The 24282-nt window shown below is 45.9% G+C and overlaps 1 protein-coding gene across 2 annotated transcripts in view; it reads left to right on the top strand.

The window, feature by feature from the left end:
* LOC138526301 (E3 SUMO-protein ligase RanBP2-like) overlaps positions 1 to 24282 on the top strand; it is a 1824256-nt gene that overhangs the window by 261089 nt on the left and 1538885 nt on the right. For both annotated transcript variants that reach the window (XM_069636876.1, XM_069636877.1), the window contains exon 6: positions 3485 to 3630. In XM_069636876.1, coding sequence (XP_069492977.1) covers positions 3485 to 3630 — 146 coding nt within the window. The remainder of the gene's footprint in view (positions 1 to 3484; positions 3631 to 24282) is intronic.

The following is a 24282-nucleotide window of genomic DNA, read 5'->3' as shown; positions in this document are numbered from 1 at the left end:
GTTTTCTGGTGCAATTCCAAGGGCGTCCATCCCATCGATTGCTTACCCTCCCACATTGTGCTGTATCCAACCCATCTGTTGGATACTGGGTTAGTTTTCAATTCCCTAAAGGTTCATCTGGCTGCTCTGTCAGCCTACACCACATCACAACAAAAGGTATTGTGGTGGAAAATACCAGTGATAAAGCCTTTATGGAAGGGGTTAAGAGGATTTATCCTCCCATCTCACCCAGCCCCTGGATGGGATCTGAATGTGGTTTTGACCAGGCTCATGGCAGCTCTCTTTGAGCCTATGCATAAAGCATGTCTGAAAGACCGGACTTATAAAACAGCCTTCCTAGTGGCTATCACTTCTATCAGAAGGGTTAGCAAACTACAGGCTCTTTCTGTTCTAGACCCCTTTGTTGCAGTCCACAAAGATAAGGTAGTTCTGTGCACACATCTTAGGTTTGGCCTGAATTCATCTCAAAGTTCGATGTGACCCAATCAATCGAACTACTCACTTTCTTCAAGAACCCTACTAACATGGCCGAAAGAAGCCCTCAGACACTAGACGTGCGCAGGGCAGTCGTGTTTTACCTGGAAAGAACTAAACCGCTAAGGAAGACTAAACAATTCTTCGTTTCAGTGGCAGCTGGTAGAGAAGGGGATCCTGTCTCTAAATCAGCTGTCTCAAGGTGGATTGTCAAATGCATCACACTATGTTACACTCTTGCTAAGAGAGAACTGCCCTTCAAGCCTAGAGCACATTCTACTTGAGGCACTGGGGCATCCATAGCATTCATTGCAAATGTTCCTCTTGAGTCCATTTGCAAAGCGGCAACCTGGAGTTCTGTACACACCTTTACAAAACACTATTGCCTAGACACTCATTCTAGGTCTGATTCTCAGGTGGGGCAAGCAGTACTAAGACATCTTTTCTCTACTGTTCCTTCTCACAACCCAACTCCAACCCCGGGTACTGCTGGCTAGTCTATGCACAGCATGTGATTCTAAGCAGAACAAGCATCAGAAGACATGCATTACTTACCGTAATAGCATTTCTGATGATTTTATCTGCTTAGATTCCCATGCGCCCTCCCTACCTCCCCGCTCGGGTGGAAGGAACATAGACGTTTTACTACTTTCTCTCTTTATGTACTCACTCACTACAGCCTTGGCGCGTGAGGGATTTTGGGTACACCACACGTCACGATAGTGATAGTGTTAGACACGCCTATGCCGACGTCCCCTTTCGGTCCCCGAAAGACGAGATGCAATACTCTGCGGTTACCCTGGATGTCAGACCATATGCACAGCATGTGAATCTAAGCAGATAAAATCATCAGAAGTGCTATTACGGTAAGTAATGCATGTCATATCGAGGCAGCTGCACTACATCCCAGTCCGCAAAGGGCACGGACAGTTTTCTGCAACTTTTACTATGGGACCAACATTAGCATTATTGTATCCTTCAGTTGGTCAGTGCAGCTCCCTGGGTGTTTGCCAAGGTTCTTGTGGCAATAGGAGGCATCCTCATAATGAGAATATTGAATCGGCTCACAGTACATTATGGTTTCAGCCACCAAATAGATTGGGTCCATACTATCCAAGGCATGACTTTAACTTGTCAAAACCGGTGTATGCCTTTCAAACAATCGTGCGTTTTTTCTAAATTTCTAAATTTGACACATTGCCTCTTGCACTAGACGCATATTGTCACTGTAGACACCAGCATATCTGTTCTTGTGTAGGGATAAACGTGCCTTCCCAGTGAGATCAATCATAAGAACCACAAAACCAACTTTTCCTCGATTCGACATTTCATCCTAAATTCCCTTATTGGTTGCAGAAAGAAAACCTGTTTAAAGAGTCCAATCAGGTCCCTAGGCATGCAGATCGTTGTAACCAGCAACTTTGCAGAGTTCTACCAGGGGCTAACATATGCTTGTTGTGGACGCATAAACCTTGTGTAGAAGGTCGTGATATCTGGGCACAGTGCTAAAATGGTCTGCAATATTAAGCAAAAGACCCTGAAAACTATCTGTGCTTGTTATAGATCTATAAAACCTAGGGCTGAACTAAAATATCTCCATAGTCACTGCATGCGGAATGAGCCGAGCGTGGAGAAGCGTAGGCTCAGGTTCCATCATTGCTCAGACTAATGGGTTGCTGAATAATGTCAACCTCTTTGCTCTGGTACAAATGCTCTTAATACTGATTGAGCAAGGTTCGGTGATCTGAAAGTGCACCTTCCATTTAAGCTTTTAAAGCATATTGCTCTTATTCTGCTCACTTTATAGTTTGAGGTCGTGCACCAGCAGTAGCAGTGTGACACTTTTAGCATGGTCCCGATTTTCCCCTCTTCCCCCAAATGTGGCTCATGTGGGTTTGGTTCTCAGCTCAACTAACCTTAGCCAAAGTGAAGATCCATTGCCCTCCAGAGGAACAAACTACGTGGGTGAAAAGAGCGAATTGCCCTCAATTTATAAAGGGAATAGCATAGTTTGATACTCTAGAGCCACATGAACTTGCCACGTGACATTGTGCAAAGGCTATGCTGAGGTCATGGATGTGGCAAAAACCTGCTCTACCATGTTGTAGAGGATACAAGTACAATTCTGATACCCCTTAATAAAGCAATTTATCTGACCAAACATCTAGAAAGGATCCCTATACACGTTTACATTTGGAAGAGTTATTTATCTGTGTCTATTGTAATTTATAGGCCGCAACCTAGCTTACCCCACATGCTTCCTGCAAGTATTGTTTCCTCCACCTTAGAGCAGACAAAAGCGCCTTAACAATTGTTTCTCTGGTCCATTCTAGCTGATGCAGTTGAAATTCTCCCAATTGTTTACTGCATTAGCACACCTTGGGGGCAAATGCAAAAAGTAAGAACAGACTACTTTTTCCCTGCTCTTAGTCAAACATCCTTTGTGTGGAATCACTTTTCCGTTATCGCAACTAAAGCCCAATTAAGTAACTCCAGGGTTCAAGCATGCAAGTGGTGGCATCTGTTACTTTCGCTATACGTAGTGGTACCGTCCAAATTAGGCCATACTTGGGATGCTCTTGGTACTAGGACTACAAACTCTACAAAGATTTAACAATTTTTTCACCCTAAGATTAATCTACATATGGGTTGCCATACGTTTGCAAAACACAACTCTGTACCATTGAGCTGGGTAATAAACCCTAGATAAAAGGGCTTATCAGCGCTGTATAAAAATGCATTAATTTCATGCATTTGTGTAAATAATTTGCATTAATTTTATCGGTTAATATTTTGTAAAGTTTCAATGCATTGCTAACATTTTTGAAGGATTACTTATTCTGCATAGCGTCGTTCTTTGTCGAAGGTTCTTAAATATTATTTCTCCTGGATTGCTTCATGTTTCCGTAATACCCCAGATTGTTACTCAGATTTAACCTCCTTTTTTAAATAACATGCATTATAAAGGTGAATTATTTTTTAATTCTTCCATCTTTCATTAAAATTACAGGACTATATAGAATCTCTACAAGGAGTTGGGTCAGATAAAAGTATGTGGAGGTCCCTCAACAAAGAGCTACTTTTGGCCCAATGCAATCTCATGTTATTGACCCTTTCAACTAGAGATGTGCAAGAATCCCGGAGAACATTCCAGAGGTACTGTGGTTTCATGCGTTTGTGAATTTTGCTGCTGTTACAGGTTCAATTGTTTGTACTAGAAGGGACTTTTTCAACACTCTGAATAACTGATGCCTGAGGAAAAGTGAGTAAGGGATTTAGAGGAGGAGATGGTGGGACAAGGAGAGGGAGTTTGATTCATTGCCCTTAATGCTCTTCTGATGCAGACCATTTTGCAGAGACTTGGCATGTTGTGTGCAAGGGTAACTTAATGAGTATGTGAAGACCGCAGGCGAGCATTATGCTTCAACTTCTATAATGGTAACTCTTCATAAGTTTCAACATCTTAAACTTTGAAATTATTATTCTTTTTTTTTTTTACTTTTAGGAATTAGAATCACCAACAGTACTTTCAGTCCTCCTGTCATTGGAACCCTCAAGTCACTTCCTGTCTAGGCCCCTTCCTCTTCTTTATCTGCTCTTCAGCAAGATAAGTACTATCTAGACTGCAGAGAGCTTATATTGTAATCTTTGTTTACTGAAGGTTTATAGCGTCCTTAAAGCAAATCTCTTTATTTATCCTTGTTAAGGTGCCTTTTATTGGCATTAATAACAGCACGTGTATGTTGTTAAGCTGCTCAGCCGGGTGCCGAACACTGCAGGCGTTGTGCTGTGCTGGGACCGCCATATACTCGGCTCGTGATGGCCGTTAATGGGCCTATAATGGCAGTGGACTAGAACTAGCAGGGGACAAACTCGTCAGCACGCTTCAGCACAGTGGACTCGACTCGCACCGAGGAGCAAATGCTCTGAAGCCGCTTGAACTCGCACATGCACAGAGAGAAATACGCTTGCCTTGAGAAAAATGCTTGCCTTGAAGAGACCGCGTCAGCGAGCGTGTAGCAAACTTGTTCGCTCGCGTGCACATTTTGACAGCTCGAGTAACCCTGACTTATTAAATTCCTAGTATCAGATAAGCCACGAACAGGAATCTTGTGGAAGTTGCTGCGGGCGTGCACATCAGCCTGCTGGTCCAGCCCCAGAGCACCCCATTACACTGCTATACTGTGTATGCCTAGTTCTAATCATGGCAGATTACAAATGGAGTGAAGAACGCTAAGAAAGATTGGGGGAAAATGCAGAGAGCTAATTGGTGCTCAGTTTTAAAAAGGTGCTAGTCAACTCTTGTGGAGGCTGTGGCTAAAGGGATGAGACTCCTTCAAGGAAGATTGACCACCGTGGAGAGTTGTCTTGTGAAACAAGCCAAGGGCATGCAGGTTAAATTAGTACAGCGTACATCTGCCAAGACTCCAACACATAATGAAAGTCAGCAGGGGAGTATTGAGACTCGGAAGAGGAAATACTCTTCTACTCCCCTTGGTCAAATGTATGAGGATATACATCAAGCCCCAGAGGCAGATGCCGCCTTTGGATAGCTCAAAGGCGCATTCCTGCAGTGTTCCCTACCGCATCCCAGGGGGCAGTTATATGGGCATTATCAATGAGGATAGATATGAAGATACCGTCGCATCCTCTCATCCTCTCATGATGATGATCATAACCCCAAAGAGGACTTGCAGCCCCCTTCAATTGCTTAAGAAAGCAAGAAAAGAGAAGAACATTAAGATACTGGGTACAGACATTTCTGATATGTTTAACCCAGACGATATTAGAAACCCCAGGTCATCAGACTGGCAGCCATCGCTATTGCCCATAGTAGCATTATACATGTCCCAGAGGATAAGAAAGCCTTTGGACAAGGACACAAGGATGGGCATCAGAGTGGTGTGCCTGGAACCCGACCTGGCGGACAAAGTTGCCAACGCCCCAGATTCAGATCTGCGAATGATTACTTTCATCATGAACACATTAAAGGATTTATGCAAAGGTGTGGGACCTATACTGGAGGAGTTGCCAGGAGAAACTGCTAGACCTCCCCGACCCAATTTCTAAAATCATGGACCTGACAGAGCGTGCCAGGGATACAGGCAAAGAAGTCGGCCCAGATATTTTCACAAGCTGGGCACAGCGTGTAGTCTGTTAGGGAATGCCAATAGCGTGATTTCCTCGGGAGGTGCAGGGGCCTACTCCTCAAGATCGACTCTAAACTTGGGTGATCTGCCCTCTTAGGAGGCAGGGGAAGCAGCGCAAGGTCTCCTATTCAGAGAAGTATTAGGCAAAGGGAATGGGAAGGTTTGTCGGCACATACACTTCCCTGGAAAAAGCTCAAGCCTCAATTTAAGAAAATCTTTACAGACAGTTTTTGCCGAGAACTCATTGCTAAGACCTCAAGGCGCCGGAGCCCAGTATTGGGAATCGCGCAAGCAGGATTTCTTCTTTCCAGCACTTGGGAGTAACTTTAGAGGGCGTATAGGGAGATGATTCAACAGATCGCAAGGAGCGACACCAGGTGAGCCTAGACCCCATTCTGTATCCCCTGGTGGGAGGGAGAACAAGACAATACTGATCAGGCTGGTGTGAGCTATCCAGCGACGCATGGGTCCTGCAGACAGCTCAGGGGTTCCATTTCGAATTCATGCAAACACCGACGCAGACATCTCCCGCCCCCCCCTCTCCCATCCACATGTCCAAAGTAGAATCAAAATAGAAATCAAGTTTTCGAATGGATTGTGTCCTCCCATGTATTCCTCATCTTAGATATATCCTTACCTTCAGCTTTGCAGCTTCGTAATTTTTTTCTCTCTCCACTAGAGGGCGCTCCACTCGAGGCCGCAGCGTCGATGTCCCTCGGCGGCATCCGTCGAGCACCCACGTCATCCGCTGTATATATGCCTCGAGCGCGCCCGTTGGCCTTAGTTCCGTTTTTCTGTTAGCTTCGCTTCGGATCGTTACAAGTTTCGGGAGATGATGTCGTCTTCATCGAACCCTTGCACACCGAAGACTGGATTCAAGAAATGACAGAAATGTGGGAAGAAGATGTCGCTGACTGATCCCCATAAAAATTTCCTCTGGTGCCTAGGTTCAGACCACCGTATTGACGACTGCGGTTCTTGTCAGTCGATGACCCATAAGGCCTTAAAAGAACGAAGAGGTAATCTGGCAATGGGTGAGGAGGATTCATCGAAGTCTTCTTCGAAGGGGACAAAAGACTCGGCTGAGTCTTCGGTGAAACACCATAAAAAATATAGGTTGAGGAGCTGATCCAGGAAGTCCTCTTCTTCGTCCTCCAAAAGGGCGAAAAAAAGACGACACCGGTCTCCCTCTTCTTCTTCCTCTGTTGGTATCATTGGACCTTCAGGGTGCTTACTTTCATGTGCCAATCCATCTCAAGCACAGAAAGTACCTGAGGTTTGCGATTGGCAATTCTCACTATCAGTTTCGAGTCTGCCATTCGGGTTGACCTCCGCCCCAAGAGTTTTCAGCAAGTTGATGGCGATGGTGGCAGCGAGTCTCAGGAGAGGGGGGATTCATGTCTACCCCCATCTGGACGATTGGATGATCAGGGCAAGTTCTCCAGAACAAGCCCATGATCATCTGTCCAAGATTTGTCAATTCCTTCACACACTAGGGTTTTCTCTGAATTTAAAAAAGTCAAACATGATACCAGTACAGAAACTCCAGTTTATCGGAGTAGTCCTGGCTACTTTGTCAGGCAAAGCCTCGCCTCCCAAAGAGAGAGTTCACCACATTCTGCAGATGGTAATAAAGTTCCAGAATGCCCAGCTTCTACCAACCTTCGATTTTCTCAGGTTGCTCGGCCTTATGGCATCCTGCATTTTTCTGGTGCCAGAAGCCAGATTGAGAATGAGATCCCTTCAATGGGCTCTCAGGACTCAATGGTCCCAATTCTCAGGGGAAATGTCAGATCTGTTTCAAGTTCCTGCCAAAGTAGCACAGGATCTACAATGGTGGGCTTGCAGACAACATATCCTCAGAGGAGAATCTTTTTGATAACCATGGCCGGAGATAACAGTAGTAACGGACGCCTCACTCACGGAGTGGGGAGCTCATACCAAAGAGTTGACAATCAGCGGTTGTTGGTCTCCATCGGAGTCCAAACTACACATCAACCTTTTGGAGCTAAAGGCGATCAGACTAGCGCTGAAGGCCTTCCTGCCCTCTGTATGGGGAAAGAATGTCCTGGTAATGACGGACAACACGGTGGCCCTGTACTACCTCAAAAAGAGAGGAGGAGTAGGGTCACTGCCACTGTGCAGAGAGGCAATGCAGCTCTGGTTCTGGCCAATACAAGAAGGGATCTCTCTATCGGCAGTTCATCTAGCCGGAGAGCAAAACACCGTGGCGGACGCTCTGAGCAGGCAGAGCACAGTCTCCCACGAGTGGGAGCTAGCTCAGGAAGTCATTCAGGAGATCTTTGCCCTTTGGGGAACCCCCTAAGTGAATCTGTTGGCGACCGGTGCCAACCGGAAGTGCGAACTGTACTGCTCAAGGGAATGTCCCCTGAGAGGTGTTCTAGGGGACGCGCTCATTGTGGATTGGCAGTTTCCACTTCTGTACGCATTCCCTTCAGTCCCTGTGATCACTCAAGTAATCAGGAGGTTGAGAAAGTTCAGGAAAACCATGATCCTAATTGCCCCGGATTGGGCCAGGAGAACGTGGTACCCGGACCTTCTGGATATGTCCATCTGCCCTCCAATACGTCTCCCAAAAAGAGAGGATCTTCTCTCACAAGAGCAAGGTCATGTTCTCCATCCAGAGGTCAACACATTCAACCTTCAGGCATGGCTTCTGAGAGGTTGAGATATACGGATTGGGACCTTTCGGATGACGTGATGGAGATTTTGCTTTCGGCCAGAAGGCCGGCAACCAAATCTATGTATTGGTGTTATTGGAACAAGTTCAGTAACTGGTGCAGAGAAAAGAATGTGGACCCGTTTCAATGTAATATTCCCACAAAATTGTCTTTTGTATTACACTTGGTTAATCTGGGGCTCCAGGTTGGTACGATAAAAGGATACTTAGCAGCGCTTTTAGATTTTTAAGCGCTCTTCAGAGGAAGAATCTTATTTTAAGATACCGTTTTAATAATTCAATTCTTAAAAGGTCTAAATAATGTGTTTCCTCCAATACCTTTTCAAGTTCCTGTGTGGGATTTAAACTTGGTTCTGAAATTCCTCATATGCATTTCATTTGAGCCTTTACATTCTTGTCTACTAAGGCTTCTTACTTTAAAAACAATACTTCTTGTAGCATTGACATCAGCGCGCTGGATAAGTGAGTTACAGGCACTTTCTAGCGGTCCTCCTCGCACCATAGTTGTTAGAGTAAAACCATCTTTTTTGCCAAAAATCGTTTGATTTTCACCTGTCACAAAAAATAACACTACCTACTTTCTACCCCCCTCCTCACGCAAGTAAGGAAGAGGAACGGCTACATAGACTAGATCCCAGAAGAGCTCTTAGCTTCTATATTTCAAGATTGGCAAAAATACGTCGGTGTAATCAACGTTTTGTGGGATACACTGGCTGCAAATTAGGACTTGCTGTAACTAAACAAACATTATCTAGATGGATAATTTTGGCTATAACACAATGTTATAGATTGGCTGGGAAAGAACCACCAGATGGGCTGAGGGCTCATTCAACTAGGGGCATGGCAACGTCACTAAAAAGGGGTGTCCCCGTACAAGATATTTATGCAGCAGCCACATGGTCATCCATGCATACGTTTATAAAACATCATTCTCTAGATTCAACCTCTTCTCAAGGAGGTCTCTTTGCTAAATCTGTACTTCATTCTGTACATGACAACAACATTTCTGTACTCCCACCTCCAATACAAACCTGCTTTGGTAGTCTATCTAAGATGAAGAATACGTGGGGGGACACAATCCATTAGAAGAACAAGTTACTTACCAACTGTAACGTTCTTTCGATTGGATGTTCCTCCCACGTATTCCTCATCGACCCTCCCAGCCAACCCCACAGTACAGTTTACGTGATTTACACTCTAAATTCTTTTAAGGCTTGGGTCAAAAGAGGCACGCCCTTTAACTATAATCCATGGGCTATAATACACGAAAAAACAGAACTGAGGCAAACGGGCGCGCTCGAGGCATTTATACAGCGGATGACGTTGGTGCTCGACGGAGGGACATTGACGCTGCAGCCTCGAGTGGAGCGCCCTCTATAGGGAGAGAGAAAAAATGTCCAAAGCGGCAAAGCTGAAGGTAAGGATATATGTAAGATGAGGAATACGTGGGAAGAACGTTGCAGTTGGTAAGTAACTTGTTCGTCTCAGCTCAGCGCAAAGGCGGCAATAGAGCCGCATCTGGACTGCAGTCCCAAATTCGTGAGTAGCATGTTCTTAGTACATAGGAAAGAGAAGGACCACCTAGTCGTAAACCTGAAACACCTGAACGGGTGGATTACCTACGGGCACTACAAAATGAAGGGTATACACCTCCTGAGATCCGCAGGAAGGACGACTGATTAGCCAGAATAGACCTCAAGGATGCATATTGAACGATTCCAGTAACGTAGGAATATCAATTTTTCCTGAGTTTCAGATGGGCAGAACAGATCTGTCCTCCCTTATCTTCTTCTGCCTCTTCTACTCCTCTTCCTTGTTCTTTGGGCTACCTACTTCTCAAATCTATCTACCATTCTGCTGTATGTACCCTCTGTCACCTTACCCCCCGCGACTCCATCTCTGCCTTCCTCTCTTCCCTTGGCTGGCTTCCATTTCACTCCCAACTTAAATTTCACTTTCCCTGCCTCGTCTTCAAATCTCTCCATGGTCTTGCTCCCCCTTATCTCTCCTCCCTTTCTACTCTCCCTCTCATTCCCTTCGGTCTGCGGACCATTTCCTTCTCACTTTTCTTCCGTCCCCCTGTCCCCCCTCCCGTTGCCGCTCTTTCCAACTCCTAGCCCCCCTGCACTGGAACTCCCTTCCTCTTGCAATCCGCTTTACTACCACCTTTTCCTCATTCTGCACCTCCCTTAAATCTCTCCTTCTCCACTCTCCTCCTTGAAACCCCTTCCCTTTCCTGCCTCCCCTCCCTCCTTTACCTTCCCCCTTGGCCATCTCCCTCCCCTCCCCTACCTCCCCACTTTCACCTTCCCCTTCCCCTTCCCTCCTCCCCTTCCCTCCTCCTACTCCCCATCAACCCTCCCCCCACCCAGCCCTATTCCACTATTCTCCCTATTCCCTTCAGTTAATTGCTCTTCTTGCTGTTTTGTTGATTGATTCATATAGTTGTTTGCTTCTACCGTTATACTGTTTATGTTTATGAATTAAGTTGTTCAATTGTACAGCGCTTTGGTGTAAAGCACTTTATAAACCAATAAATACAAATACAATTCAAGACGTTGCCATTCAGACTCTCGTCAGCTCCGTGGGCATTTACAAAAATAATGAGGCCAGTAGCAGCAGCCATCAGAGAGAAAGGCGTCAGGATAATAATTGATCTTGACTATATCTTGCTGTTCGCAGACAACAGGGAAACACTTGTGACCCAGACCTGGTGGGTAAAAGATCTCCTGATATCTCTCGGGTTCCTCATCAATCAGAAATCAGATATGCTTGAGAGCAGTAGAATGGACTTCCTGGGGTACATGGTGGGCACAAGAAAAGCAACTCTGGAACTTCTGGCAAGGAAGATGAAAGATATCAAGAAGGAGATCGGAGTGTGTCCCGGGAGGCGGCTATCTCCCTGCGCACATTAGTGAGAATAGTGGTGCTTCTAGAATCTTCTATTCGGGCCATATTCCCGGGACCTCTCCACAAAACAAGAGGTGATGGCTGGAAGGTTTGGAATTAATCCTAACCTCTGACATTGCTCTGGGTATCCCGACAGACCAACATTCTTCACCTGTCAAGCCATTACAAAAGGGGAAAGACCATATGCAAATCAGGCTTGGTCCCACCCGAAAGGGATGGTCCAGCCCAAACTGCTTGGTCACACCCCTTCTGCACGAGACCACAAGCATCCCCAAACATGTTTCGGCCATGTTGGGCCTCCTCATTGAGGTGTAACTTGGGTCTCTCCCCTTCTGTAATGGCTTGGCAGGCTGAAGAACGATGGTCTGGAGGGTTGCCTTTCCACTACAGAGCCCTTCAGAGATTGAAGATCAGGCATCTGCTGCAGGGTCTCAATTATCACCAAACGATCCCCCCTAGACCTTGAGTCTAGGACAGAATTGCATTGGTGGCTGCAAAACATGGAGGCATGGAATTGGCATGGTATTTTCAGAGACAGACCAGATCTAATCTTAGATCCGTACACCAGCAGAGCAGACTGGGAAGCCGGGTGCGGCACCATAGAAACAAGAGGCCAATGGCCGCGGAAGAGCTGTGTCTTCATATAAAATGTTTAGAATATTAGCTTGGTCCTTCATGATAAACGAGTTTATGAAAGACGAGGTGAACTGCTGCATTCTCCTGAAAATGAACAATGTTTCAGCTGTTCGGTACATAAACCATCTAGAAGGTAAAGGGTCTAAACTACTAGCAGAACTAGCAAGACTTTTGGCATTGCTGCCTACAGACCGGATATCGGTCACTGCAGAGTATCTACAGAGGGCTCTCAACGTTCTAGCAGACTGGAATTTCCTGTTATCTGTTATCTGGCGGACTACAGTGACTGGAAGCTCAACGGGGGATCTTTCCACAGGTTGAGCCAGCTGTGGAGTCTGATGCACATAGACCTCTTTGCAACTTTGCGCATTCAGTTTGGGGGCAATTTCTTCAGCTGGAGGATAGATCCGAACGCCCTAGGGGACAGACACATTTTTGCAGAGCTGGAGCAGAACTCTACAGTACCGTACCCCCTCCCAGCCCACCCTTCATAATTTACAGGGAAAAAGCAGAAGTGGTAGTCGTAGCTCCTGTGTGGAAGTCTCAAGTCTGGTTTTCAGTTCTAATGGGCCTGCTGATGGACCTGCTCATGGACCCGAGTGTTAGGTATCACCCTCTGAGAGTAAAGGGTTCCCTGCCGCTAGTGGCTTGCAGGGTGTTGGGAGAAGATGGGTTATGCCTGACATTTCGAGCCAGGCTGCCCAGTTTATCGGAGATTTTTGGGCACCCTCCACACGCAGGAGCTTTAACTCTGCACGGAGCAATTGGGAGGACTGGCATGCAAGACAAAGTCTTCATCCCGTTTATGCCCCTATAGTGGACATTCTACATGTTTTAGCTTCACTCTCAGAACATTTTCAGAACACTGGGTGTTTATAGATCTTCGATATCCGCAGGGCATGGTACAGTAGATGGCGAGCTGTTAGGCGATCACCCAGCCGTGGTCCGACTCATGAAAGGAGTGAAGTTTCACACTCCTCCACTTCCAAAGTACGCATATCTATGGGACGTCAATGTGGTCTTCCAGTTTTTAGTAAACTGGCCCACGTATAGAGAGATATCTGTCGGTTACTCAACTATCAGGAAAGCTAGCAATGCTGCTGTGCCTAGTTTCCTTCGATGTTAAGACATTGGAGATGGATGGGGAAAATATATGGTCCAGATGGAGTTACCTTTACCATAGCTAAGAGGACTAAGACTAACTCTACTTCCATTTCCTAACCTTACTCACCAGATCAGCCTCCGTTATGCGTCACATCCAGCATTAGAGAGTTTGACCTCTGGGCGGCCGATATTAGGCTGCCGGAAGTAACACAGTTGCTCATAGCGCGTAGTAACCCTTAAAACGTGGCAGCATCAGCAGCCAGGTTAGCCAAATGCGTGCGTGAGATTATGGAGCAATCAGGTCATTTGTCCAGATTAGGGGCGCATTCAGTTAGAGGCACAATAGCGTCTATAGCATTCATTTCAGGGGCAGGGGTAGCGAACAGACATTCTGCGAGCAGCAGCTTAGACGAACGACAGTTCATTTGAAGTAATTTTATTTCAAACCAGTAATGTTAGAATTGGCGACAGTCATGCAGAGCTTTGAGCAAGCAATGCTCGCCTCCGGTCTTGACATAGAATGAAGATTACCCAGGCTAACAGCAGAGGGAGTCTTGATTCTATTAGACACTGAGGTGAGCATTATTCCCGCCCGACGTATGCACCATTTGATTTTATGAGCAATGTTTGTTTGTTTATTCATTTATAATGCGCACCAGACCCGAGGGTATCAGGGCGCAGGGTTACAAGGAGATGCACGGCTTAATGTCATGCTTTTGGCATGATTAGTATTGAGTGCATACTCCCTCCCTGACATTGTCTTTCTGTTTATGCAGCGGATGATCAGAAAAACAGCAGAGGAATGTCTACTGGAAGGCCAGGAGAGTCGGCAGCGCTTTACTTTACTTTACTTTACTACAAGAGACATGGTTTATATACAAAGGGTCAGAGCATCCAAAGAAGAGGAATGGACCTAGAGATTAAGTGACTTGATGGTTGGAAGAACAGGAAGTCTGAGACAAACTGCAGGGCTGAAAGGACTGTATGGGATTGTATTTTAGTTCCTAAAAGTGAGGGAAAAAAAAGGTTTTACAAACTTTAAGATGTTGAAACTACTGAAGAGTTATGATTAAAGAAGTTGAAGCATAATTCTTGCCTTTGTGTCTTAGATAGAATCAAGACTCTGTGTGCCGTAAGTCTGGGCAATCTTCATGGTTGTGCTCCACTATATTCCTCTTGTCCTAGAATCTTTACTAGTACCTGGCTGTTGGGGGTGGCAGCCTCCCAACCAATGAGGAGGCTCGGAACGGGGGAATTACCACATGGTAATTCCCCTGCTCCGAGCTTCCTTACGGCTGGAGGCTGCCATCTTCCTCCGCCAAGGATTCAGATAGGTGCTCCGCTCCCCTCCCTTTATCCTTCCCCCTCCACAGATTTCCTTTCCCTCACATCCCACACACCCCCTTTTCCTCCACTTACCTGTTTTTTTTTCTTTCTCCTCTTCCGGAGCAGACGCCATGGAAACAATTCTGTCTCCAGCGCATCCGCTCCCCATCTACGACAAGCCGCAATGGAAAGGAAGAAGGGACTACGTTTTGTCCCTTCTTCCTTTCCATGGCTGCCATTTTGTTTAGTTTTTTTAATTGTTTCCAATGGCTGTCACAGAAAGGGAAAATCGACTTAGTTTTCCCTTCCCCGGTGGGCATTTTTTCTTTTTTTTTTTTTTCGAAAATGCCTGAGCGTTTTGCTTTTAGTACCCAGTTCCAATGGGCCGGTGTACTAATGGCAATAATCCCCTCGCTCAGGAGGCATTACCAAATCAGATAATGCCACGGGGCCTTCGTTAAGGCCCTTGCTACACTTAGGCCTGTAACCATGGACCCCGGGGCATTACCTAACTCGGTAATGACCACCTCCCCCCCACCCCAGGGAAGCAATGCCGTCAAACTGGCTGTGAATGATGTCATCGGGGAAATGAAATTAACCACAAACTTGTTTTCCCCCATATCAAGCATAATTTACTTTTTGCAACTTTCCCTCCATAAATTCCTATGGGGTACCCAGTCTTTTTGCTTATTTATTAACCCTGCGCTGACTTTTGGAGGTCAGTAAAGCAGTCTGCTTACTTCCCTTGCCTAAAATTCCTATGGGGAAACTGATTAGTCTTAGACTGTCAGTATTGACAGACTTTCTCTCTTTTGGAATTATTGTACTTTTACAATTGCACACATCACCGTACAGTGAAGTGCAGTTAGGATACTTTATAACTTTTTACCTTATTGAAAGCTTTTTGGTTACTTTGATGATGTTCCTAAGACAAGCTAGTGGCAGGTGCATGATCTTGCACATTTTTGTGCTATTTTTCTCATGCACTTTTGCATTTACTGTGAACGGCTACTAAATGTGGCTAGCACCCTAAAATGACTATGCCACAGAATTGTGCTTGTTCTTTGGCCATCTTGCCCTTTGGGCTTCTTCCTGCCATCCCAGGTCAGGAGCTGCCATATATGGTGACCCCTTTTCCAGTGAAAGCTGCTGCTTTCGCGGGCAGGTGGGCTTTGTGTGTGATCCAGAGGAGAGGGGGTTGGGGCTGTCTGGCCCCAGCCCAAATCCTCAGGCACCGGAAAGTCTGCTGCTGAACGGATATGATGACCAGTAGTTGTCCAGGATTAGACAATCCTGGGCTGTTTTGAATGTTGCAGATCCTTACAATTGGTGGACTGAATTTTGGATTAAAGGGAGGGCTCATGCAGCTGTACAACAGAGCATTGGGACCAGGATTTATACAAATAAGAGCAGCCTGCTGAAAACCTGAGGATGACTCCTGCAGCTGACCAGCATCGACTCCAGTGATTGGCCTGTTGAAGCCTTGCTTCTATGCCTGATCTCAGAAGACCCTTGTTTGTGCGTCGACTTTTAGACTGGTCGGAACAACTAGTTGAACAACTAGTTTCATCCCCTCGAGGATCCATGCTTAGGAAGCCATTGGACGCGTCCCTGGACCACCCAGTTCACTGACAGCTCCCTTTTAGGCTACCTCTATTGAAGCCGCCACTGTTCTGAGCAGAGCCTTGGGACTTGCAAGATCTTCAGCTGATACTGTAAATCGCCTGTCCTTGCATTTTCAGCAATCTGACGACAAGGGACGCTGTGCTGAAGCTGCTTCTATGTTCACCGCTGGAAATTCACCTATCGCCACCGGATTGTAGTGACCTACGCTGGACCCGATGTCGTGAAGGGCCCGCACTGCCAAGTCTGCATCTTTTCTACATTTGGCGATCTTCTTCAAGAGGGTGCCTAGAACCATCTGGTGAGAACCTTGACCAATCCCTGACCCAAAAAGCGAGCACTGCACCCGCGACCCCTGGCCTGCCCTCACTTGAACCAACAGAAGATTGGAACCCAGCGAATTACGGAAGACCTGCAGTGTCACCTGGAAGAATCTGAGTCAGGTGGGTAAGTAAATATACCTGTTTCTGTCCGCCCCTACACCCCCCTATCTCGCATAGGGTTACAATTGCTGCAGAGCTCTTGTTCCTAAACTGCACCTGGCCTAAGGATCCTTTCCTAATACTCACCTTGGAAATGGGATAGATTGGGGTACTTCCTGAACTTGAAGTAAATACTTATCTTACTTTAAAGAACTTTCAAAGCCACCACCATAGCCCACTGCAACAGTTCTGAAATACCTTCCTTGCAGAAACCTAAGTTTGGAACTAGTGACCTTTGGGCACAAGGCCCCATACATCTTAGGACTGGACTTCATAAAATGGAGGAAACTGGGTTTGTGCTTCTTATAACAGTTCAAACTGATTTTCCTGCATCTGATTACGTACCTGTTGAACACTGATTAATAATCCTTATGCATTTCTATTTCGAAGGGTGATGGGTGGTTTTTGATAACATAGAATAATCGCAGATAAGTAATGTAAAGTGTGTTCATAAAGGCCTAATAACTAACTGTATTTTGTATGTACTTACTAACTTGAATTATTGGTGGTTTGTGTAGACTCATAGTAGCCCTAGGCCACTCTCACCTTTCCTGAAACTAAGCCTTGACTGCTCAGCCACACTACCTTGATTGGCTTTTGGCTAACTTCTCAGTGGGTTCCCCGTTTACCATAAATTGGGTGGCCTCCTAAAATCCCTCACCTGTGTCCTCCCACACAGGTTGATTTTAGACATCATCTCAACACTCCATATTATACTGGAGAAGTTCCAATTTTTCTGATGAACTAATTTGCTGCTTTTATATTGAACGAGCTCCCCATATTACTTTACTTTCAAGCTTTTAAACTCGCTGTAGAAGTGAGAATGCTGTAATTTGTATGTTGACGTCGCTGAAACGTTCAGAGGGCTACATTGTAGGGTTTACAGCTCCTGTTGATCATTGTTTTCCCTTTAGTTAAGTCCTGTGCATCGGGTGAAGGCAGCAGACAGAAACCCCACAGTTTCATATTCTTTGTCACTAAAGCAGCAGACAACTCATCACTTAACACATTGCTCTCAGGTGATGTCTATATTTGTAAAGTTGGCAATCTGACTTTGAATACCTCCCCATCACAGATGGCACCAGAAATCATTTTGAGATGGATTTTATTTTAACTTTGGGGGGCCTTAGGCCATCCCTTCCATCTCTATAGGGATCCCTCCCTAACCCAGGTATCCATGACTCAATGTTAGTACTACGGGTCAGTGACCACTGCTGCCTGGTTATTGACTTGGACTGCTGATGGTCTCCTTAAAATGATGACTCTCTGGATTCCCACTGGGACTTTGTAGATGTCCCTAGCCTAGCCAGTTGTTGGTATTCTACAGGATTGGGGAAGTGCCTGCGCTTACTGGGTTGGGTTCAGATTTGGTCACTCACACCCACCCATACATCTTTGCTTCTACTCTTACTGACTCCTCCTCCTTAATTCTCCTGCCACTCTTCTGTCCCTCCAATGTGTCACTCCTCCTCACTCTGGCCTCCACCCTTTGATGTCGCATCTCCTCCCACACCTCGCTACTGGTTCTCCTCCTACCTCTACTCTCCTTTTCCCCCTACTGCTCTGGCTACTACCACCACTCCTACCTCCACCTCCCACTACTAGTGTTCTTCCTCCTACTACCACTCCTATCACCACTACTCTTCCCACTAATCAAACACCCCTTTTGCGTTCTGAACCAACCACTTCACATTCATTCCTTGCACTTGCATGCATTTTAGTGGAGTAACACACACTCATTCAGCAGAGGCACTGTCAATCTTATCACTCATGTGGAGTCGGGGAAGAAGGCATTAGCTAGTCCTCCCGATCCTTTGTTTCAGAGTGAAATCTCATTAGAAGATAAAACTGGCATTCCCAAAGATGGCTCTCATGCGCTCATATCAGCAATGCAGTCTCCAACTAAAAAGATGGAGGATGTAATTTCCGAAGTTGTGGGGAAATCTGCATTAGTGAAAAAGGGGTTGATGATGGTTCACTTAATGCAGTCCAATGGCAGTGCATTAAGGACCTTATCATACATGACCTTAATGCTTGCTTAAATGTTGCTGAATTTAATGCCTGGGTTGAGTCACTGGACAGTAGGATCCTTCTTGTACACAAGTTAAACCTGGACAAATCCAGTCAGACGGACCTGATACTAGTAAAGGTTAATCAGATCTGTGAAACAAATTCTGATGAATTTGCTGATACTGAAATGCTTATTGGTATAAAGCAGGCTGACCAACTGATGCCTATTGTTAGACCTTCAGCAGAAGTTGATTACGTAGGGTTTCCCTCCCCTGGAAAAAAGGTTGCCTCCAGGGATTTGTCCAATATCTTCAGACTCTTTACTTTTAAAGGATATTCGTATCATGATATCACATATGCCAATGATTGACGATCCGACCGTCAGGAGTTTCTATTTGGACTCTCAGAATATTATTCTCACTAATGTCAAAGTCCAAGGAGCCGGAATCAAGGGAATCTTTCAAAAATAAAGTTTTGGCCTGGTTACATCAAAGAGTTAGCCAAAGCTGCATTAAAACTCAGGACTTGAGTCCTTCGTCGGGTGCATATTAATAGCTGGTGTGCCATGGATATTACAGATTGCATTCTTATTGGGTGTGGTCGTAGTAATTTACCTCCGTTTCTGAACAAATGCAAGTACTTTAGATCTGTCATCTTCTACTAAATTAAGAGTTATTTCGGACAGAACTCCTATTCTCACACTATGTTGATTGTAGTCTTAGCGGCTTGACCTGATTGTTTTATGTTTTTTGTCCTTGTTTTAGCGGTTCTATGCCCATGGGCTCTGTTCCAGTGCCTTACAAATACATAAATAAAAAATAAACTTCTTCAACCACTTCTGCCACGATCGCTGTGCCTCCATTCCTTCTCCCATCTTTTGGTCCTTCTGTACTTGTGACTTCACCTGACAGACACAAACTTGCCCCATCCTGCTTCCGGCTTAAATAGTCCTCCTCTGGCAGGATTGGACCGCTGTTTTTGGCCAAACCAGATCTCTGAGCCACCTCCAGGAGGTGTATGTGTAATCTCAAGTATGGCGTCGTTGCCTGGGCTCATGCAGTAAGGACGTGAATTGCAGATGCTCCCACTGAGATCCTGATATTTGATCCTATTGGCAGTGTTATTTGACAAACTGAGTACTATTGCAGCTCCCAACAGAATGACACGATTGTGATCAATGCTTGCGTTTTTCCCCCCGAAGAAATTGTTGTCTGCAAACCCTCAGGGTGAACGTAACGGGCTCTGAGAGCCGTGCTCCATGCTCCAAAATGGCAGCCAGAACACACTTCACAGGCTGAAAGGACTGCAGCCCTTGATACCATTGCAGCACGAGCGACACTGGCAGGGGGCAGGGATCAGAGGGACTGCTGCACTGCCACGACCCGTAGTTGTACCAGGTGCGACATTGTGGAAGACGTTGTTGCTTTAAGGCGATGCGGGGAACACTGCAGGAAGCTGAAGTTCGGATCATCTCTGGAGCCATGAGGCTTGGTGCAGCTCTGGTGGTGGTACAGAGACCGGTGTGACGCGGAGGGTGTGTGTCGCTTAGATCCATAAGTCTTTGTTGGACAGGAGGCAAGGGGGCCCCAGTGGGTGTGAAGCAGTGACTGCTGGCGGCATTTGTGTGTTTGCGCTGGGTGCTGTGCCTATGATGTCGACGCTGCAGGGATGAACTTCTAGCACATTTGCCTTGAGTGGGCTGCCTCTGCTACCTATAAACGCACAGGATATCATCATTGCAGCTGCAGCAGGGGCACAGTGATATGATTGAGCCATAAATAAGTACTGAACAATGGACAAGTTGCCTGTGGCTGCACTATTTACAGTTTGAAGCCCATCTATCATAATACTGGACGCCGTATGCAAGGCACATTTCCCTATTATAATTACTTTTTAAAACTTTATTTAGGTAGCAGATGACATTCAGCGTAATTCTGTTAATTCAATTGGTAACATTTCTGTAAATCTGAATACTGGGTTACATGTTACATTTTACTACTGTTTGTCGCTCACATATTGCTGAAAAGGTCCCCAAATATCTTTTGGCTTACTTATTGCAGTTACTGTTGCAACATATCCTTCCTTTCATTTACATAGGTCAGTTCTCTGAGCCATTCCCATATTGTTGGTGCTGTTTTCGATTTCCCTTTTAACAGAATGCATTTCTTCACTATAGCACAGCCCATATGAAACAATCTGCGCATTTTGATAGCAACTTTTCCTATGTCGCCCAGTAATTATTTAAGGGGTAGGAGAGTGGGGGGGGGGGATCTTGGTCATTGCATTGAGCGCCTCAGCCACTTCCCGCCAGAATTGTATAACTTTTGCGCAGTACCAAAACATATGAATTGTTCGCCCCTACTCCTCCGCACATTTCATACATGTGTCTGATATATCTGGGGAAAATCGTGCCACCTTTGCTGGAGTGTAGTGCAGCCGATTCAGTACCTTGAATTGTATGAGCCGAAGTCATGCATTAAGTGAGAATTACTTTGTTAGAAGACAGTATCTCTGCCATTTAGTCTCATCTATGCTCGCTGCAATGTCTCCCTCCCACTTCCCTTTCACTGTGTACCGCTGTTCCTGGCCGGCCTGCACCACCCCGTATAACCTCGATATCTGCCTCCTCCGTTAATCTACCAAAACTATGACTTCTATGCAATCGCAAGGCGCTGGCTCCGGGGAAACGATGACCACCTTTTCCACACCGATGCTCGCATCCAGAAGTATTGTAACAATTTACAGGATTGTCCCCTAGTTTTAGCCTGAATTGTTCTTCTGTTACAAATCTACCCTCTGGGTAAATATCTCCCAGCTTCATTACCCACCTTGGGTCCCACGACATCTGAACATCGGAATAAAACGTCGGTGGAAGCCCCGGACAGTTCCACAAAGGGATTTTGCTACTATAAGGAGTAGTTAAACCCAAGCGTTTTAATATTCAATGCCATGTGTTTACTGTTGTACGCACTGGGTCGAATGTGCATGAGTCTGTGTAGCAGTCATCCAGAATGACCAATAGCGCTCCAACTTTAGATGTAGAGGACTGGGGGTCTGGTTTTTACCAAAATCATGCATATTGTGCCTGTGCTGCCAGGTAGTATAACTCGAAATCTGGGGCAGCCAGGCCCCCCTGGTCATAGGGCTCAGTCAAACCTTCCAAGCACATACGGGGCACACCGCCCTCCCACACACATTGTACTGCCAATGACTGGAGCTGTGCAAAGAATTTGCGCCTTGGCCATATTGGGATAGTATTACAATAATACAGTAGTTAGGGTACCACTAACATCTTCAACAAGGCGATCCTGCCATATGACATTGGGATCTTAGACCATACATTCAATTTAACTGCCAGTGTGTTAAGATATGTTTCATGATTTTCTTCATTTAACCATTTCTGAGTTCGAGAGACTACGACCCCTAAATATTTTAAACAGGACTGGGCCCATAGGAATCTGCAAAGATCCTCCGGTTCCACAGTGTTTTCCGTGAGTGGGAATGACTCAGATTTTGCGTTGTACCCCGAAGGATTTGTAAGCCTGGCTACCTCTTCCATAACTGGTTTAATGTTTAATCTGGGGTTTTGCAAATATAGTAAGGCGTTGTCGGCGTATAAGGAAATGATCTATGAGGGTCCTGCTATATGTATCCCTCTGTGTCCATGTTGGACTCATTCGTCGTGCAAGCGGTTCTATTTTGAGCACAAACAGAAGAGGGGAGAAGGGGCAGCCATGTTGTTTACCCCCGGCCAATGCAAACGGCTGTGATGTAACCCCATTAGTGCAAACTCTAGGCATCAGGTTCCTATTTAGTAGTTTCACATACCTAATAAATCGTTTTCTCAGCCCAAAGTGTTTAAGCACACCAAATAGAAAGTTCCATGATACAAAATCAAAAGCTTTTTCAGCATCTAATGATGCGACTGCAGAGGCCCAGGCATCTACCTGCGAAATAACCCCATAGAGGCGTTGCAGATGTAAGGCTGTGGATCTACCAGGTATGAAGCCCGATTGTTCTGGCTTTACAAGGCAAGACATTTATGGGAGGAGCTTGTTCACCAAAACTTTAGCCAGCACCTTTGTATCTGAATTAGTTAAAGACAATGGGCGACAAGAGGCAACATCCGGGGGGGGGGGGGGCACCCGGTTTAAGCAATATGTATATTAATGCCTCAGATATTGAGGGTGGAAGAAGTCAGCCAGCGCAAGACTCTTCCCAGAACATAAGCAGTTGCAGAGCCAGCATATCCTTCTACGTTTTATAAAGGTCTATTCCTAATCCGTCTGCGCCCGGTGCTTTGGCCGAGGCCAGCAAGGAGATAACCTCAACTAATTCTTCCAATGTTACCGGTCCATTGAGTGCCTCACGAGCCTCTTCTGCAAGATTGGGGAGCAATATCCTGTCCAAGTACCTCTCCACTTCCTCCTCAGCACAAGTATCTGCATTTGCATACAGCTCCTTGTACTACTTCATAAATACCTCCTTAATCGCCTATGTCAAAAACTGTCCCTCTGTCCCCTCTATACCTAAAATGAGTTGTGACCCTCTCACCTCTCAACACCAGGCAGGAAGTGTTCGAGCCGTTCCTCTTCCCCATATCTGTGGGCCTGAATCGGTTTTGCCATAAAGCGTACCTCCAGGTCTGCTAACTCACGGAACTTCAAGTTTCCTTTGATAATCCCTCGAAGAGCCCCGTCGCCGGATCTTCCATATTCATTTTTGAGTCTACGCAGCTCCCGTTCCACCTCTCCCAGATCACGTCTAGTGTCTTTTAATATCCCAGAAGTGACAGAAATCACTGTACCACGTAACCATACTTTAAATGTTTCTCACACTGTTGCGTAGCGTGGGACAGACCTTTCATTTATTTAAAAAAAAAAATCTATTTCTTCATGATGGGGTCTTGGTACATTATTCAGTGACAGGGATACGATCACTGGGGAATGGTGAGACTGGGTGCAGGGCAAAATCTTACTGCTGCGCAGTCTGTGACCAGATCGCCAATATCAACCAGAAGTAAATCCGGGACATTGCGTCATGGACATTTGAATAGTATGTGTACTCAGCGGTTCTTGGATCTTCCTTCCTCCATACGTCCACCAACACATGTTGGATCATTATCTGCCTATTTGTCTGAGCTGCTGCAGTGATCCCCCACTGTCTGGTACTAGATATATCCTTAGCTACATCTAGGATTGTATTACAATCACTGCCCCATACCATGGGATATCAGCTACCCGTGCCGATATATTGGTGTAAAAACTGGGGTCGTCAATATTAGGGCTTTCTGTATTCACGAACACAATCTTTTCCCCAGCGCTTTCTCCTTTGACAATAACATATCTCCCTTCGGACTCTACTTGTATGTCCTCAGCTTGAAAAGATAGTGATTTGTGTGTTAATATAATTGCTCCCTTTGCCTGTGACAGAACACTGAATCTGTTGGTAGTCTTCATGACCATCAGTCTGGCTTCAGAGCTGCCAGAAGCATGGACACTGCTCGCCTGAACATCTGTGAAGTCCTGCTCTCCTACCTTGATTCTAACACCCCCTGTGTCCTCATCTTGCTTGAGCTCTCTTCTGCCTTTGACACGGTCAACCATGCCATCCTTCTCAAATGTCTCTGTGATAACCTGGGTATAACTGGTCAGGCCCTGGCATGGCTGACTTCTTTCCTCTCTGACCGACCCTCCCAGGTCCATTTTGGGCCCTTACTCTCTGCTATCTTTTTCTCTACCTGTGGTGTCCCCCAGGGGTCTAACCTCTCTCCCTGGCTGTTCAACCTATACCTGGCACGTCTTGCCCACTGCATTGCCGCTCTCTGCCCCAACTTTCAGTGCTATGCGGATTACACTCAGCTGAT

This window comes from Ambystoma mexicanum, chromosome 7p, assembly GCF_040938575.1.
Source record: "Ambystoma mexicanum isolate Mex_15411 chromosome 7p, UKY_AmexF1_1, whole genome shotgun sequence".
Taxonomy (NCBI): domain Eukaryota; kingdom Metazoa; phylum Chordata; class Amphibia; order Caudata; family Ambystomatidae; genus Ambystoma; species Ambystoma mexicanum.
The sequence above is the reverse complement of the archived record's forward strand: the minus strand, read 5'-3'. Positions and strand labels throughout refer to the sequence as shown.